General features: G+C 33.7%; 2 protein-coding genes across 4 annotated transcripts; both read right to left on the bottom strand.

The window, feature by feature from the left end:
• Nucleotides 1–111: 111 nt before the first annotated feature.
• Nucleotides 112–11,209, bottom strand: LOC141676640 (geranylgeranyl transferase type-2 subunit beta 1-like). Of its 3 annotated transcripts, none has more exons than XM_074482333.1 (10): nt 10,888–10,956; nt 3,165–3,219; nt 2,926–3,076; nt 2,727–2,843; nt 2,386–2,452; nt 2,153–2,301; nt 1,471–1,604; nt 1,280–1,378; nt 1,064–1,139; nt 112–707 (listed from the first exon to the last, which is right to left on the bottom strand). In XM_074482333.1, exons 2-10 carry the CDS (start codon nt 3,216–3,218, stop codon nt 616–618), a joined length of 939 nt encoding a protein of 312 aa, XP_074338434.1. In that variant the 5' UTR covers nt 3,219; nt 10,888–10,956; the 3' UTR covers nt 112–615. The 3 variants fall into 3 exon arrangements, 2 of the variants coding, with proteins under 2 accessions (XP_074338434.1, XP_074338433.1); XM_074482332.1 differs by lacking the exon at nt 10,888–10,956 and adding an exon at nt 10,994–11,199 and having other exon boundaries at nt 113–707; XR_012557100.1 differs by lacking the exons at nt 112–707; nt 10,888–10,956 and adding an exon at nt 10,994–11,209 and having other exon boundaries at nt 1,467–1,604.
• Nucleotides 11,210–12,034: 825 nt separating this feature from the next.
• LOC141680654 (protein FAR1-RELATED SEQUENCE 5-like) lies at nt 12,035–14,125 on the bottom strand. Its single transcript, XM_074486824.1, has one exon. The coding sequence runs from the start codon at nt 14,123–14,125 to the stop codon at nt 12,035–12,037; it is 2,091 nt and encodes a 696-aa protein (XP_074342925.1).
• Between the last annotated feature and the right edge of the window lie 4,071 nt (nt 14,126–18,196).

The raw sequence follows: 18,196 nt of genomic DNA, 5'->3' as shown, positions 1-18,196 counted from the left end.
AAATAAATAAATAAATAAATAAATAAAAGAGTTTTTTCCAAAGAGAAAACGCAATTTCAAATTTCGTTTTACATAAACCGCAAATTAAAATCACGTTGCTATGCTGTGAAGAAGTACAGAGTGGGTGTTGTTCAGGATTAATTTAGTAAGCAAACGCAATAAATTTCGACATTTACAAATGAGAGAAAGGGCCATTTGGACCAGGCGGTGTGGTTTTGGGCTATTTACCCGAAATCTGTGAGATTTCGGGCCTTTATTCTCCATTGTTTACATAAATTTCGAGTTAAGCGAGAATATTAGTCACGTTATTCGCAAAATCAATTTCAACCAAACTATTGAATCCATGTCCCCCAACATTTACAGAAACTTTAAAATCTAGGCTATGATAACAGTGGTGTTCGTCTGTTTGACAAGGTTGTTCCAGGGTACAATGATACCCACTAGCGAGCTTCCAGGCCGGACTCCAAATAAAGATCCTTACCATTGTCTTAACGGATCCTTACCACTGACTTAGCGGATACCAAGTGACACTTGACCATTGCGCCAACCATGTCATTTACCCTTCACTAGTGATAATTGACACAATGATGTAAAAGCTCCTTTCAGACCGTCATGCTATTTGAAAAAAATCCTATTCACAACATCCACAGGCAATGCATAAGCCGGGTCAATTGCTTTTAGTTTTGGATATTCAAGCAGTGAGAGGCCTGCAACCAATTTAAACATGAAGCATTACTACAGCTAATGATCCTAGATTTAAGGCAATTCTTGACTCAGTTATGAAAAATGAATCAGAGAAGTAAAAAATTGGAGACGAAGATCTAGATGACGCTAAAATATATAAGGAAACAGTGAAAGGGGCTTCTTAGGCATAAACCATCAATGCCATCAACTCCATACAGGAAAGGCGGGAATAGGGCCGAGTAATAAACTCTTGGTGGTACAAAAAGAACTACAGCGAGCTACAAATAAATAATTTCATATTTACACTCTCATTATCTACTTAAATCACCGGACTTCCAAATACTGCAAGGGGTTAAGGTAGGGGGATAAAATTATTTACCAGCAATCCCGAAATATGTGTGGAAGACATCAACAGCATCATCTGGTCTGTCTGATATGCCTCCATTCTCCTTATCCTACAGTTTAAGGCTATTAAAACATAGAAGAAATTTGTTTTGAAAAACATAAAAAGAAAATATCATAAATTCTATAATCAATGTCAATCCAATAAAATATAAAATATAAGCTGAAATGACTCTTCAAATTCGAATGTAACCTGACAATCCAAGATGAACTTGGCAAGTTTTTCCTTGTCAATCCAATGAACTCTGTCGATCATGATCAAGCTAGAAAGGACCCACCAGGAGTAGCAGACCTGATGTAGTACAACTATATTAGTGATACTGGACTGCATAAGAAATAAGCAAAAACAATATCAGATTGTTATAGAATAACTGAACCACCAACATCAGGAAGCTTCTCGGGACGACCATTCAGACCACCGGATTTAACTTGTCGCTCACACAACCACCATCCAAGGAGGTCCTTATCAACATGATGCAAAGATCCAGTTATAGCAAGAGCCGCCACACAGCAAAAAACTAAAAATAAAATGGCTAGAGTAATTAGTGCATTTTCCTTTTTATATTCAATAAAGGCAATTATTACACTGAAATCATGCAAGTGTTAAGTATATTTTTATTTTAGTTAAATAAAAAATATTTATACATGAGGAACTAACAATAACAAGCTTAGTAGCTGAAGACATTACATATGTCAAAACTTTAAATTTCATTTAATCATATTCTGTTCAGGGAGACAGACGAATATATACATTGCTGTTTGTTAGAAAAAAAACATTTGTGACTAGGGAGGCACTGCACAAGCTAAAATCATAGGCAAAACATTTAATATTCTTAATCTGACAAATTTATCACCTATCGAGTAAAATTGCTCGGAGGAATTGAAGACCTAAATGAGAGTAACCAAACATTACCGGAGTACAGGTAGGTGAAGTCAGTTTAAAGGGGTCCATATACTCAGAGTGGATAGATTTGCAATGTGGACTTTGGCATATGTATTTTTAAAGCTGAAAAAAATTACAAACTGTAGTTTAATTAAAAATGTGCAGCTTCCAGAACATACATACTTTGCCCTGCATGAGACTCTGCACCAGGGGTACATCCAAATCCTCCATCCAGATTCTTGCAACTTACAATGTAATTTACAGCCTTTTCCACATTTATTTTGTCCAAGCAACGCAGCAGGGAGATACAACAGATAGCAACATACGAGAACCTACAGAAAGAGTCAGTTGGGTTGTTGAGTTTCCCTGATAAATCTTAACTGTCAGAACTCAGAACATAAAAGGAATAGGAATACCGTGTGTCAATCTCTCCCCATATATCCCCAGAAAAGGACCCATCTTCATTTTGAAGGCTAACAATATCTGGCTATCAGATCAAGTCTAACAAGTGGTAACACATACTCCTAACTGTGACCGTTGCAGTACTTGGATAGATTAAATATATGGAGGTTTATTTTAATGTCTCTACTTGTCTAACAATAAGTAAAAGTACTCTCAAGAAGGTTTCTAAGAACAAGATCTTTCAAGCAGTGGATATAAAGTTATAAAACAGGCCACATTAATTCCTTAAAAATTAAATATATAAACTTAAACAAATGAGAAAGCTTTGAAGACGAAAATACATGCAGAAGGATACAGTTTGACACCTTATCGATATCAAGTACATTTATACTGTCAAATAATGCCAAAATTTGTACTGCACTAAGGGTAGCGAGCAAATGAGGATCATGACCAATGTTACCGCCAAATCCACCTGTAAGCACAAATATATATTTCCACATTTTTAACTTGTAACTCTAGGATTAATTCATCTATTAATGAGCATCCTTGCGAACCTGATTCATGTTGGCACTTCATAACAAAAGATACAACCTCTTCTTTGTCTGCGATTTCCAGCTTTCCTAATATATCGACCGTCGTCAATCCCCAATATGCCCCATTAATTCGCAGATGCTCAGTCACAACATACTCAAAATCATCCTTCCTCTGGATAAAAATTATGGGACTGTTAAACTAAGATGTTCGGCTTCTTATACTACTTATATATGTTACAACCAATTAATAAAGGGTGTACCTTCTCAAGTGCCAGTATATATCCAACATGTTTATCAGCTTCTAGCTCTCCCATTCTGTCAAGTTAAAGTACTTTCTTACTTAAAATTTATGGTCAATTAGGATAATTCTATTAATAAGAAAATATAAACAATTAACATATAAATACTAGTTTAACTACATATGCATTTTATTTATGGTTTTTTGATGATGTGGGCAGATACATATATGCATCATTGGTTTCAAATTTAGAACCAAGTATGCATTTAAACAAGTCCAATGCAATGCTAAAGTTGGTTGCATTTCTATAATTTGAAACTAAATGCTGAAAAACTCAATTCCAAAGGGGTTCTACATTTGGATGCAAAAATATGCATAAATGCACACTTGGTTCAAAATTTGAAACCAAGGATGCCTATATGCATCTAGCCACATTATCAAATAAACATATATGAAATGCATATTGGTATGCTTTAAATGAAATTTAGGAGAAACACAAAAATTAGTTAAATTTGAAATTATTTGGTTAGAAAATGCAACTAGCATTGAAGTTGAAATCTATTTTAACACAAAAAGTAAGCAAGTCTGGATGCAAAATGGCTATAGGCTACAACCATTGCTATAATTTGACACCACGCAATGCTAGTTGCATTTTTCAACCAAATAATTCCAACTTAAACTAATTTTTTTGTCTATTTCTCCCCTAAATTTAAAGCAACCCAATATGCATTTCATTTGTGGTTATTTGATGACATGGCTACTGGCTAGATGCATAAATGCATTCTTGATTTAAAATTTAGAACCAAGTATGCATATTTGCATCCAAGTATAAGATTCTTTCCAGAAACCAACTTTATAATTGCATTGGACTTGATAACAGATACGAGGTTGTACATTTAGAACCAAAGTCATTCTTATCACATCATTAATTAACTAGAAATGGAGTGCAATGTGGTCCTTTAGATGAAAGTGAAAGAGTTAAATAAAATTTTGGTTAAATTTAAAAAAATTTGGTTGCAAATGCAATAGCATCGTAGAACAAGTTCAATTTTAGCAACAAATTATATAAATGGTTATAGCTATTATAGATTTAGCATTTGACTTGCTTTTAAAATTTATTTGAAAAATGACTATATCCAATGCTATATAAAAATTGATTGTATCTATCGACATAATATGAGACCAGAAAGGTCAATTTGCCGCTAAAATGAAACTTTCCCTCAAATGCTTGTTCTAAATTGAAACCAACTAATTCCAAATTTAAACACTTTATCTGACTCATTTGACTTTAATTTAAATTTTGTCAACTTGCACTCGATTTCTGATTGAGTGATGGTGTGACAAGGATGACTGTATATAACTTTGATGTTAAATATAGAATCAATTATTCATTCAAGTATCACTATAAAATGAAGCTTTAAATAAATAAAAAATTATTCATTCAACTATCACTAATGTAGTTATTTCGTACTTTTGGTTCCATATTATAGCTAAAAAGCAAATAGATAGGCATAGGCCTACAGCTATCCTTGTTGCATCATTCCCTGATTTCTCTAATTTAACAAAAAAGAGCGAAATGTCTTTGATGTAGGGCTGTCAAAAAAATTCGAAAAATCCGATATTCGTCCGAAAAATCCGCATTCGTATCCGAAATAAATCGGATATTATCCGTATCTGAAATAAAACGGATATTATCCGTATTCGAATCCGACGATTGCGGATACGGATACGGATATAGGCATATTCGTATCCGATAATATCCGTATCCGAATAAATATATTATATATATAAATATTTAAATAATTTAAAAATGTATTTTATTAAATTTATAGTATATTTATATGTATATATATACACATAAATATACAGATATATTATGTTTATAAAATTTTATAGACATTGAGAAAAAAAATCATTTGAGTTCAACAATTTAAAGATAACGATTATATTGAAAAGATAAATAAAAAATTAATTTTTTGAAAAATTAAAATATGATTAAATCACTTTATCTCTTATTTTAACTTTTAAAAATGAATTTTTAATTTTTACTATATTTTTTTTCATTTTTTTTAATTTTTAATAAAAAATAAAAAATAAAATTAAAAATCGGATTCGGATCCGGATATTATCCGTATCCGGATAGTATCGGTCGGATCCGGATTCAGATATAATTCATTAAATATTTTCGGATTCGGATTCGGATACGGATACGGATACGGATTTTCGGATTCGGATACGGATATAGGCAGATCTGTATCCGAAATATCTGTTTGACAGCCCTACTTTGATGAATGAATTTTAACTTCAATTTAACAATAGATATAAGTATAGTCAATTTTATATTAGTAATGGAGCACATTTTTTATTTTAACACCTAAAGGTCGTTTTCCGGTGCCAAAATATAGCAATGACTACGATCATTTCAGCATTAGCATTAGACTTACTTTTAACTAGTTTTTGGTCAATTTCACTTTTTACGTAATAAGTCAAATTTCTTTTTCTAAGAGCATCTCCAATAAGGGGTTGTCAAGCTAGTTGTCAACTTTGTCAAATCATCATATATATTAATATTTTATTTTCACTCAATTTTATATCAACTTGGCAACATTCTACTCCAATAGTTAGCAACTTTTAATTGTTGTCTATATGGTCCCTTAAATTAAATTGTAAATGACTCATAAACTAAAAAAGGCATTATTGATATAAACTTTTTGCATTTGTATATGTATTTTAACCATTTTAGGAAGTTGCCAAGTTTTGGCAACCTTGGTAGACAACCTCTTGTCTAATAGAGCCTAAGTATGATGTATATTTAGTTGATAAATATTTTGTTCGTTATTGTTGTAGTAGATAAAGATAGGTTTGTTTAGCTGATAAGAAATTTATCATTATCTCTGCGAATATGTATGAAGTTAGTTAGATTATCATCTGTATATATTCAGAGAACATGTAACAGAACGGTGCATTCAATAAACATTACTATTCCATATTATGGTGTCAGAGCTTTAGCTCTAATCAAGCTTTTAAACAATCCTGATTTTTTAACAACTCATTCTCTTTACACAACCAGCCTTTCATCATGTCGATAACATCGCATTCAGACGCCAACACTGTCCCAAACTCCAGTGCAATTATTCAGTTCAACCCTACAGCCCAGCTACCCATAAAACTCACTGGGAGCACTAACTTTACTACCTGGAAAGCTCAGCTTGAAATGCTCTTAATCGGTCATGATTTATTTGGTCATTTAGATGGCACCACCATTGCACCTCCTGCCATAATTACTCAAAACACAACAACATTTCCCAATCCAGCTTATAAAAACTGGCTCCGCCAGGACAAACTAATACAAACAGCTATTCTCGCCTCAGTTGATTCTACCCTGGCTCCCATTGTTGCAACAGCTAGAAACTCTAAATTGGCTTGGGACTCACTTCACACCACTTTTGCGAATAAATCACACACCAGAATTTTCAGCTTAAGAGATCACCTTAGCCGTATTATGAAGGGCCAAAAGACGATTGCAGAATATCTCAGAGAAATTCGCTCCATTGCTGATGAATTATCAATGGCAGGATCTCCTATGTCGCAAGCGGAATTGACGGTTAAAATTTTAGCCGGACTGCCAAAGGAATACCACACTTTGGCTGCTGCTATAAGAGCTCGTGAAACCCCAATTTCTTATGAGGATTTGTTCGATAGATTGACTGATCAAGAGCTCGTTATCAAACATGATGAACAATTTAAAGAAACAACTACAATCACTGTAGCGGTAGCAAGTTCTCGTGAACATACTCAACAACAACAACATATATTCTCTTCTGGTTTCAATCAACCTCGTCCCTTCAGTCCCTTCAGACGCCCTCAAGGACCGTGGCGCAATTCAACCAACCCAATCCAAAATATGCAGCCATGGCGCAACAACATGTATAATTATGGAGATTCTGGAAAAGGTAACAATCGTCTTCGATGTCAACTTTGTGATAAATCTGGGCATACTGCCAAAGTTTGCAGATCAAGATCCCACAATCATATTGAAGCCAAAGCGCATTATGTGAATGGGTTTCAGCAACAGACAATGCTGTGGATAGTAGACTCTGGAGCGTCACACCACATCACATCTGATTCAAATAATTTTACTGAGATTCAAAATTATTCTGGACCTGACACAATTGCAATGGGAGACGGTAATGCAATACCTATATCACAAACTGGTAAAGCCAAAATTTCCTCATCTCATTATCAGTTTAATTTACAAAATACTCTCTGTGCTCCTAATATCAAGCGAAATTTAATATCAGTATCTCAGTTTTGCAAAGATAATCTAACATCGGTTGAGTTTTTTCCTTCTAAATTTCTTGTGAAGGACCTAGCCTCAGGTGCTCATCTAGTTTGCGGGCAGAGTAAAGGAGGACTCTATGAATGGCCTCTCACTGTCAAATCTCAACCTCCTCAAGCTCATCTTGTCTCCCAACAAAAATCCCTTCAGCTATGGCATCAACGCTTAGGACACCCGAATAATAAATACCTCAAGTCTGTTTTAAATAGTTTTTCCATTGATGTTGATCCTACTGATAGATTTCAGTCGTGTAATTCATGTTTATGCAATAAAAGCCACCGGCTATCTTTTTCCACCACAACTCTACAAAGTACTTGTCCATTACAAATAATCTATAGTGATTTGTGGGGGCATGCACCTATTTTATCAGTTGATAACAAATCCTACTATGTTTTATTTGTTGATCAGTTTACCAAATACTCATGGATATTCCTCCTAAAGCACAAAAATGAAGTTGTCACGGTGTTTAAAAATTTTCAAAGATTAGTGGAAAATTATTTTCAAAAGAAAATTCGCTCTTTATATACTGACGGTGGAGGTGAATATATGGGTTTATGTTCATATCTAGCTACCCAAGGCATTGAGCATTTAAAATCACCTCCTTATACACCTCAGCGCGTTGCACTTGCCGAAAGAAAACACAGACACATAACTGAAACAGCTCGTACATTGCTTCATCAAGCCTCAATGCCATCAAAATTCTGGTCATTCGCATGTCAATGTGCTGTTTACTTCATTAACCGTATGCCAATTAGGGTAAGAAATCAGACTTCCCCATTTCAGTCTCTCTTTCAACAATCACCAGATTATAACAATCTTCGTGTCTTCGGATGTTTATGTTATCCATGGCTTAAGCCGTATGCAACTTCGAAGTTGAGTCCTCGGTCAGTCCCATGTGTTTATCTTGGGTTCTCTACACAATATCACTCTCATCTTTGTTTTGATCCACACAGCTCGAAGGTATATATATCTCGTGACGTTCAATTCTGCGAGACACAATTTCCTTACAGCGGTATCTTCTCTAAACTTACTAGTCAGTTACCAAATATTAGTTGGGTACCCCAACCTACTGATAGCACCGCCACATCAGAATCTCCTCCTGTACCCGCTATCACACCCACACTTCTCCCCACTATTCCCATTGTTTCACCACCACAAAGCCAAGAAAGTACTCTGGTAAATGCCACCTCTACAAACACACCCACACATTCCACCTGCCTATCCATTGATCCTAGCTCAATATCTCCGCAGATTGGTGCTACATGTCACAGGCCTGTCACCCGAGCTCAAAACAACATTCAAAAACCAAAACAAGTTCTATGGTTTTCATGCTGCAACCACACCTGCTTACACACCGGTTACATATAAACAAGCACAAAAATATGATCATTGGCGGCAAGCAATGCAAGAGGAATATGATGCACTGATTCGCAATAACACTTGGTCACTTGTTCCTATGGATTCCTCTAAGAATGTGGTTGATTGCAAATGATTATTTAAGATCAAATATAAATCAGATGGCTCGATTGAAAGATACAAAGCCCGCTTAGTTGCTAAAGGTTTTACTCAACGCCCAGGAATTGATTTTAAGGACACATTTAGTCCTGTCATTAAACCAGCTACTATCCGACTGGTGTTAACTATTGTAGTTCAAAAAGGTTGGCTCATTCATCAGTTAGACGTAAATAATGCCTTTTTACAAGGCCATCTGGACGAAGAGGTGTACATGAGACAACCACCGGGCTTTGTTGATCCTCAACGATCATCTTATATTTGTAAACTCAACAAAGCAATTTATGGATTACGCCAAGCCTCACGTGCGTGGCATATTGAGCTAAAAAAATTTCTGCTGCATTTTGGGTTCCATAATTCGCATTCAGATACATCATTGTTCATTTTCACTAAAAGTGATTTTACAGCTTATGTATTGGTGTATGTGGATGACATTATTGTCACGGGTTGTTGTTCTCGCATTGTTCACCAAATCATTCAAGCTCTAGCTTGTCGTTTCTCTATTAAGGACTTGGGACCATTGAGTTTTTTTCTTGGAGTTGAGGCTCTTCGTCATTCAACAGGTATGGTGCTTACTCAAACCAAATATATTCATGACATTTTGCAGGAGTACAAAATGTTGGAATGTAATGGTGCTTCTACCCCAATGAGCTCATCCACCTCTCTAACAATTTCTCCACATGAGTCTGTTGTTGACATAACTGGTTATCGTCGGCTGATTGGAAAGCTGCAATATCTATTGTTTACCAGGACTGACCTTGCCTTTGCAGTGAATAAATTGTCACAATTCATGCACTCACCACAACGAGCTCACTGGCAGGCTACCAAACGCCTTTTAAGATATCTCAAAGCAACCAGTATGTGTGGTCTAAATATTAGCTCCAAACCTGGTTCTAAATTGCATGTTTATTCCGATGCTGATTGGGCCGGAGACATACTAGATAGAACCTCCACAACTGGGTATATTGCTTATTACGGAGGTACACCTGTTACTTGGTCTTCTCGCAAACAACGTACAGTGGCACGCTCATCTACTGAAGCAGAATATCGAGCTGTTGCCACTGCACTAGCTGAAGCGAATTGGCTTACTAATCTGCTTAAAGAATTGTGTCTACCACAATCTTCAGTTCCCCAAATTTACTGTGACAATGTAGGTGCAACTTACTTATGCAGGAATCCAGTATTTCACAATCGAATGAAACACATTGCTATAGATTTTCACTTTGTTCGAGATCAAGTTCAGCGAGGAGCAGTTGATGTCTCTCACATTAGTTCCACAGAACAAGTTGCTGACTCTTTGACAAAACCGCTCTCTCAGTCTTCCTTTCACTCTCAGTTATGCAAGCTCGCCCTCGTGGACACGATGCCGATCTTGAGGGGGGATAATAGAGCCTAAGTATGATGTATATTTAGTTGATAAATATTTGTTCGTTATTGTTGTAGTAGATAAAGATAGGTTTGTTTAGCTGATAAGAAATTTATCATTATCTCTGCGAATATGTAGGAAGTTAGTTAGATTATCATCTGTATATATTCAGAGAACATGTAACAGAACGGTGCATTCAATAAACATTACTATTCCATATTATTGTCAACCATACAACTCCAGTAGGTTGGCAACCAAGGGTGTCATGCCACATAAGATTTGGCAACATCTATTGGAGATGCCCTAACTAGCAGCTTATATATGCCAAAAAGAAAAATCAGCCAAACATGCCCTAAATTAAGACAATATGTGTACAATTAATTTTTTTCGACAAGTCAAATCAGACCTAAATCTGGACAAGTAGTTCTGTGCCAATTTGCATATATACATGTACAATTGAATTCATGTTTTAATGAGGTATGAAAAGCATAGAGCAGAAAAATGAAAGCAAGTAAAAAAAGAACCTACAAATAACAATGGGTTCAATAAAACAATCTCAGTTAAATATAAAACATTTAAATGGATATAAGTATTGATTACAAAAAGGGGAGATTAAAAGGAACATAAAACTAACCAGGATGATGTTATAACGACAGATACTGCAACTCGGAGGTGCTGCTGGACCTAGACTCACTGAGTTTCCAGTTGCCAAATGGTGTTGCTAAATGATCCTACTTTAGGAAGTTGTGATCAGTTTAACAATAAATCATTTTTCAAATCATCTGAAAATTTGATTTACATGTTAATTAACATGATTGAAATATTACACACAAATTATGTATAAACACATTTATCTATCATACAATATGTTGTAATATTTTAACTTCTTTTCAAAATTAATATTGTTAAAATTATTCAAATATTTTTATTATATACACTGGACTTAAAATATGTACCAGGCAACACGCATATAATGGCAGTAATAACTGTGAACATACATAAAATTTTGCTAATCATGAGATGGGACCCTATCCACGGTCATAATTAGATAGAGTCCACTTACAATCAACAAATCAGGACCGTTGAAAGAAAAAATAAATGGCTTGGATCTGCTACTGCCGTTATGTTTCATTGCGGATGTTTCATTGCGCCAACCGCAATGAAACATTGCGGCCTGACCCACATACTACATTTCCCTTTCTGCCCTTTATCTATATTAATTCATTTATTAATACTTTTTTATCTACATAAATAATAATTTAATAAGATATTATTCTTAATATTTCTGATTAAAGATTGTATATTAAAAAGTACTATAAAATATTTTTATAGTAAATTAAATATTATATTTAATATTTAATATTCAATATTTTAAAAGTATTGAAATATTAAATTAAATTAATAAATTCAAATCCCTTCAAATATTTAATAATAAATATTAAAATAATAAAGGAAAATATTTTTGATATTTAAATATTTTAATTATTCAATATTTTTAATAATAAATGAAAATATTTGAATATTTGAAAATATTAATAATGTTAAACATTAATAATGTCAAATAAACACAAATATTATATCTCCGCAATGTTTCATTGCGGCCCGCAATATTTTTTTCTCTCTTCTCCCGGAAAAGATTTAATCACATACTCCTTTTCTCTCTTGATCACGCTCATCAAGTAATTGTATCGCGGAACGGAGCAACTACCAACAACGGACAAACCTTGGAAAGCTTTACACAATCCACTATATATTGTCCAAGCATCCGAGGGGTACACGGTAGAGGTCCCGCAACTTTGTTTCCTTTTATTGTCCACCTCATTGTTACAAGATCTGGCGGTATCATCGTCTTTTGTTTCTTGTTAAGGTAACGGATCATGTGTCTACAAATCATCCCGGAATGTTCAAATTTTTTACATGTACAAGAATAACTCCCGTCGATGGAAACCTTCAAGAAAAAATTCCTTCTATTAATCTCCAGCAAGGTGGACTTTTCTACCAAATACATCTTTGAAAGATAATCTCCACAACCTTTCATGCTTTTCACAACAAAAGATTGACTTTTTTGAAGCTCTTTTTGAAATCGCTTAAACATCTCTTTTGTGTATATCTTGGAGGCATGTATCTCCATTGACGAGTTAGAGAATAGTCTCCTTTCCTTGTACTCGGTGTCAAAATCGGCTTGAACCTCCCGTAAATATTGTGAGTTCAAAGCTTTTTGTGAATTCTCAATGAATTCTTTCAAACCGGTCGACGCTTTCACATACTCATCAAAAAATGAATTCATAGACTCGCTCCTTGAGGTGGTAGTCATACCGGCGGCAAAATGTTGTTTCGTGAAAGCAAAAACCCATTGCCGTCTAATTGCATACATATCATTTAGCCAATTGTGATTTTCAAGATCATATTTCTCTTTCAAGTCCTCCCACCTACCTTCAAATTCCGTTGGTGACAATGACTTGTAGATACATGCATTAAAATCCGTCTTGAACTCCGAGTATTGAGTATACAAAGTAGATAGTTTCTCGGGAAACTTGCTACTAATATGCCACGTACAATATGTATGGTTGGTGTTAGGCATAACCTCGGAAATGGCATTACTTAAAGCGATGTCTTGATCCGTAATAATGGTAATAGGTGGCTTGTTATCGACCGCTTCCAACCAAGTCTTCAAAACCCATCTATAAGTAGTCTCTTTCTCGTCCCTTATAAGTGCAAATCCAAACAAAATATTTTGGTAGTGGTGATTCACTCCCGTAATTGGAATAAAAGGCATGTCATACCTATTAGTCCGATATGTCGAGTCAAAAGTCACCACATCTCCAAAATTCTTGTACGCGTTAAGCGAACGAGGATCAACCCACACCAAACCCCTAACCCGATTCTCCTCATCCACATCCACTCGGTAGAAAAAATTGCCATCACTTTGTTTTTGCAAGTCTCGTAACAAAACCAATCCACACTCCGCATCAACGGAATCAAAAACCCGTCTTCGAATGTCACGTATTACATTTCGTACGTCTTGAGCGGAAAAACCAATTTTTTCAATACCACCACACGTCTCACTAAGTAAATTCATCACTTTCGGGGTCTCGATACCCGATTTGTTGAATAACTCAATCAAAGATCGGGTAAACGGATCTGTGTTGCGTGATCTTTGCATGAAATTTACCTTATCCGATGTAACCATAGCATGATTGTGCTCTAGGTTGACATTGGTTACTTCCCATTTGTTTGAGCTTACTTTGTGAGCAACACACATACGAGCACGACAACAAGTTCGAGGAATAACATCTCGAGGTTGTTTCCCTTTAGCCCTATCTTCAACTTCCAAGGGTTTTGGGCCCAATCTTCCACCCTTTCGACATATATACAAACGTGACGATATACCACCATTTCTTGAATGCTTATGACTACTTCGAATAATTATCTCGAACCCTATACTTCGACCATAACCTCGATAAAAACTTTTCGCTTCATCCAACGAATCAAACATCATACCAACACAAGGAACTACATCATTCATATTTCCAATAAAATTTTCATCATTAATTTTATCATCATCATCGCCATTAAAAGAATCATTACTATCATCGGAATCACCGTGAACATCGTGATTCTTCCAACCGAAACCAACATCATCATCACTATGCGTTTTTCGCTTCCCCGGATCATTAACTTTATCTTCAATACTATCAACATCTATTACTTCATCATCATTAAAGATTTTACGATAAACCCTATTTTTTGTGTGGGGGGGTAACATAATTAAAATCGTTATGATCACTAGATGAACTTGAATAATCAAATAAATAAGAAGCCATGGATATTGAATACTAACCTTTTTTTTCAGAAGAATAAATTTGAGCAGAATGTTAAGAAGCAGTGAAACAGCAATGTTTCAAAAATACAGACATTTTAAGGTAGGTGTGTGTATTAAATGCACACCCGTAATGTTTCATTGCGATGGCCGCAATGAAACATTGCGGCACTGTACAAACCCCCAAGCCAACAACTGTAAATATTTGCAGTTTAAAAAAAACTTTACAACGTACCCCAGCAATGTTTCATTGCGGGGGGCAGTGTCCACCGCAATGAAACATTGCGGTTGGGATGTTTATTTTTGTTATTTTCTTTAAAATTAGAAAATTAATCAAAAAAAAATTATAAAAAATAGTTTCTAGACTTATTATATTTCATTTAATATGTTAAATGTTATTTTGAAAATATATATGTTTATAAGAGTAACTTAATTATAATATGCAACTATTTTACATAGTTTTGTGAAAATTTTGCATAATAGTTATGTCAAATGATATTTCTTGACGTGTAAGTTGTAAAGTACAAATTTTGACGATCCAACTATATGGATGTTAAAATATAATGATTATAATAATTAAGAAAAATTATTTCTTAAATAAAATGCGGTATTTATATATAGTTTGTTATCAAGAAATGTTTAACATTTTGGGGGCTAAATTATTTTATATTTTTTTATAGATAACTAAAATTCGATAAATTTTCATTTTTTTAGTTTTTCACATTTTCAAATTTTAGTATTATATTTGTTTATTAAAATTTAAAATTGATAAAATAAATTGGACAAGTACAAGAAAAATAAAACATTAAATAATTTATTTCATTCAAATATAAATGGAGTACATTCAAATATTTTTTCAAAACAAATACATAATAACATTTTATGTCGACGAGAATGATCAAACTTTAACGGTGTTGGAAGAACCGCCTTTATCACCCTTATCGTCGTCTTTCTTTTTCTTCGACTTTTCCGCCTTCGCTTTAGCTTCATTTTCTTTTTTTTCTTGCGCTCAAGCGCCATTTGAATACGGCGGAGAGCTATTTCCATGTCTTCTTCTCCTTCGGGCCTGTCGTAAACCACACCATCTATAATTACCTTATTATTGTCAAAATCGTAGTAGAATACCATTTTTCGGAAATTAGAGAAGATAATGTTGAAGAGAAAATGTAGAATGAAAATAGAGAAGAGAATGTTGAAAAAAAATGAGATGAGGCATGACTATTTATAGGTGAAAATCTGAATTTTAAAATTCACAAAATTAAATTTGGCAAAGAAAAAAAAATTGCTGAAAAAATTTCATTTGACTGTTGAAATTGCCGCAATGAAGCATTGCGGCGTGTCCAAACTGCCGCATTGTTTCATTGCGGTGTGTCGGTCAAACTTCTGCTCTATTGACTAGTCAATTCTTATTAATATTGGCACAAAAATAAGTTTTGCACAAAAAATAAGTTTGACTGTGAAATTATGAGAATTTACCAACAACTTGGAAATATGATAATAACATTTAGAATTATATACTGATGTTAGCGATATAGGATGGGGAGCAGTCCTAATAGCATATGAAAAGGATGACATAGATAAAGAAAAGCCACATATATGTGGATATGCAGGAGGAACTTGGAAACCTAATGAATCAAACTACCACATAAATGAAAAAGAACTATTAGCTGTAAAATATGGGATTAAGAAGTTTCATTATCATTTATTGCCTGTTAAATTTGTAGTAAGAACAGATAATACTCAAGTAAAAGCCTTTATTACTAATAAAATAGAATTATTACCAGAATTAAATAAAAGAAGAAAATGACAATCTTTTTTCTGTTGTTATGATTTTGTAATAAAAAATATATCAGGAACAAAAAATGTGTTAGCTGACTATCTTAACAGAGAAAATAAACAATGAAAATAGAATATACAAGAAGACAAGCTCAACCATGGAAAATAATATCGGGATCTTTAATAATATGGACTACTACTTCAGAAGCTGTAAAATTCATAAAAAGTTTTGCTCTCGAAGGATTAGATGAAAATAATACAGAAAAACTAGAAGAAGCATATAAAGGATATCTAGAAATAGAAAAATACATTGGTTATTATTTCACTCCTAATAGAAGGTATATTGATGAATTATTAATATCAATTATTAGAAAATTAAATGCCATTAAATGTCATGCATTTTGTTTTTGTAAAGGGAAAATTTAATTGTTTGTTGTTCTTAGCAGCATAACAAAAGATGGAAAATTTTGAGAAATATATCACTGATGTCACTTCTTATATATCAACCAATAATGAGAAAATCACCAAACTCCAAAAGGAGATAGAAACCCTGGTTCAGGAGAACCAACATTTTCTGAAACAAATTATGGAAGCTATAAAAGACAAAACAACTCTACAAGCTTCAGTTGCAATCCCTACAATAAAACCTATAACATTTTCATCAAAGCTTGCAACCATGCCATCACCTTCAACCAACATATCAACTACTCTGTCAAATTTATCAATGAGTGATAAGCTGAAACACTCACCTGAGATAGTGAAAACATATGAGCAAATGATGAAATATTATGATTATAAATCTAACCCTGATGTTTGCAGACTGACAAAATCTACAGAATATCCCAGATATATTTATTGTGAAAATGCAAAACCTGACATAGTCTATAACCTGTTTATACATGGTTTTGTTGATAAGATCTTAACAAATGAAACCATGTATTGTATATCAAAACTACCAAGTATAATTGTCAAATCCATGGAAGCTATGGTACGGGAAATGGGAGCAGGCTCATACGGAATACAAGTTTTTGATGCATCAACTGATCTAGTTGGAAAACCCATAATAATATGTCAACTATTTAAATTGGGAAGAAATATGGCAGATATTGTGGGAGAAACCAAAAGCTTGAAATTGCCAAATCCCTGTGATATTAACAAATTCCAGGAATGGTTATGTGAAAAACGAGCCATTGGACTAGCTACCCTCAGGTCCAAAATACAAGATATACTACGAGCTCGGAAAGTTATAATCATTTTTGAAAGCCATGGTGGAGGTTTCACCGAAAGTATAATAACCTTATATTATGATAATATTATACAAAATTCAGGTACTATGGCATTAGAAATAATGCTTGATAAAATAGAAAACCTGAAATATAATCATGCAAAACATACTACTGAATATTATCAAAAAATAACAGGTCCTAGAAAGAGACCTATTATTAGTCTAAAAGATGATGATAAAGGGAATTCTGATCCCTTTGCATGATACAAAAATGGTGTGATACACCAAAACACTGTAAATTGAATGGTAAAAACCAAAAAATATGAAAAAGTTATATTACCAGGAGATAGAAGATTCCCTTCAACAACAAAATATCAAGGCAAAATGACAAAAATGGAGAAAGAAGAATATATTAATCGATAAAATAACCATATTAATCGATACAATAACCATATTAATCGATACGAATATGTATGCGCCTTCCCTCTTTAGGGTTGTGAGATATATAAACGATCCAGAAATTGGTATCCCCAGAAATTGGTATCAGAACTAGTAATAGGCGGGAGATGAACAGTAAAAACACTGTAGCAAAAGTAGCCGTGAATAGTAAGCCGTGAATAGTAGACAGTGAATAGTAACTAATGAATAGTAAAAGGTACATGAATAGTAAAAATGAAATAAAAATCTAGATTAAGTTTTAGAAAAGAACAAAATCCTATAAGATTAATTAGATCAATGAATATGACAAGTAGAAAGATAGATTTAATAAAGATAGACACTGATAGTTTGAAAATAAAAATAATAATATTTGATGAAACAATAACAAGAGACTGTATAGCAGAAATTAATACAGGAGCTACCAAAAGTTTTATTCATATAAGTAAGGTAAATGAAGAAAATTATAAATGGATAGAACCTCAGACTTACAGATATGCAGAAAATGATAGAGAAATATTTATTACTAAATGTACTAATTTAAAATTTAAAATTTTAGACTTGGAATATAATATAAACAT

This window comes from Apium graveolens, chromosome 8, assembly GCF_009905375.1.
Source record: "Apium graveolens cultivar Ventura chromosome 8, ASM990537v1, whole genome shotgun sequence".
Lineage (NCBI taxonomy): Eukaryota > Viridiplantae > Streptophyta > Magnoliopsida > Apiales > Apiaceae > Apium > Apium graveolens.
Note: the sequence above shows the minus strand (reverse complement) of the source record. Positions and strands in the feature narration are given on the sequence as shown.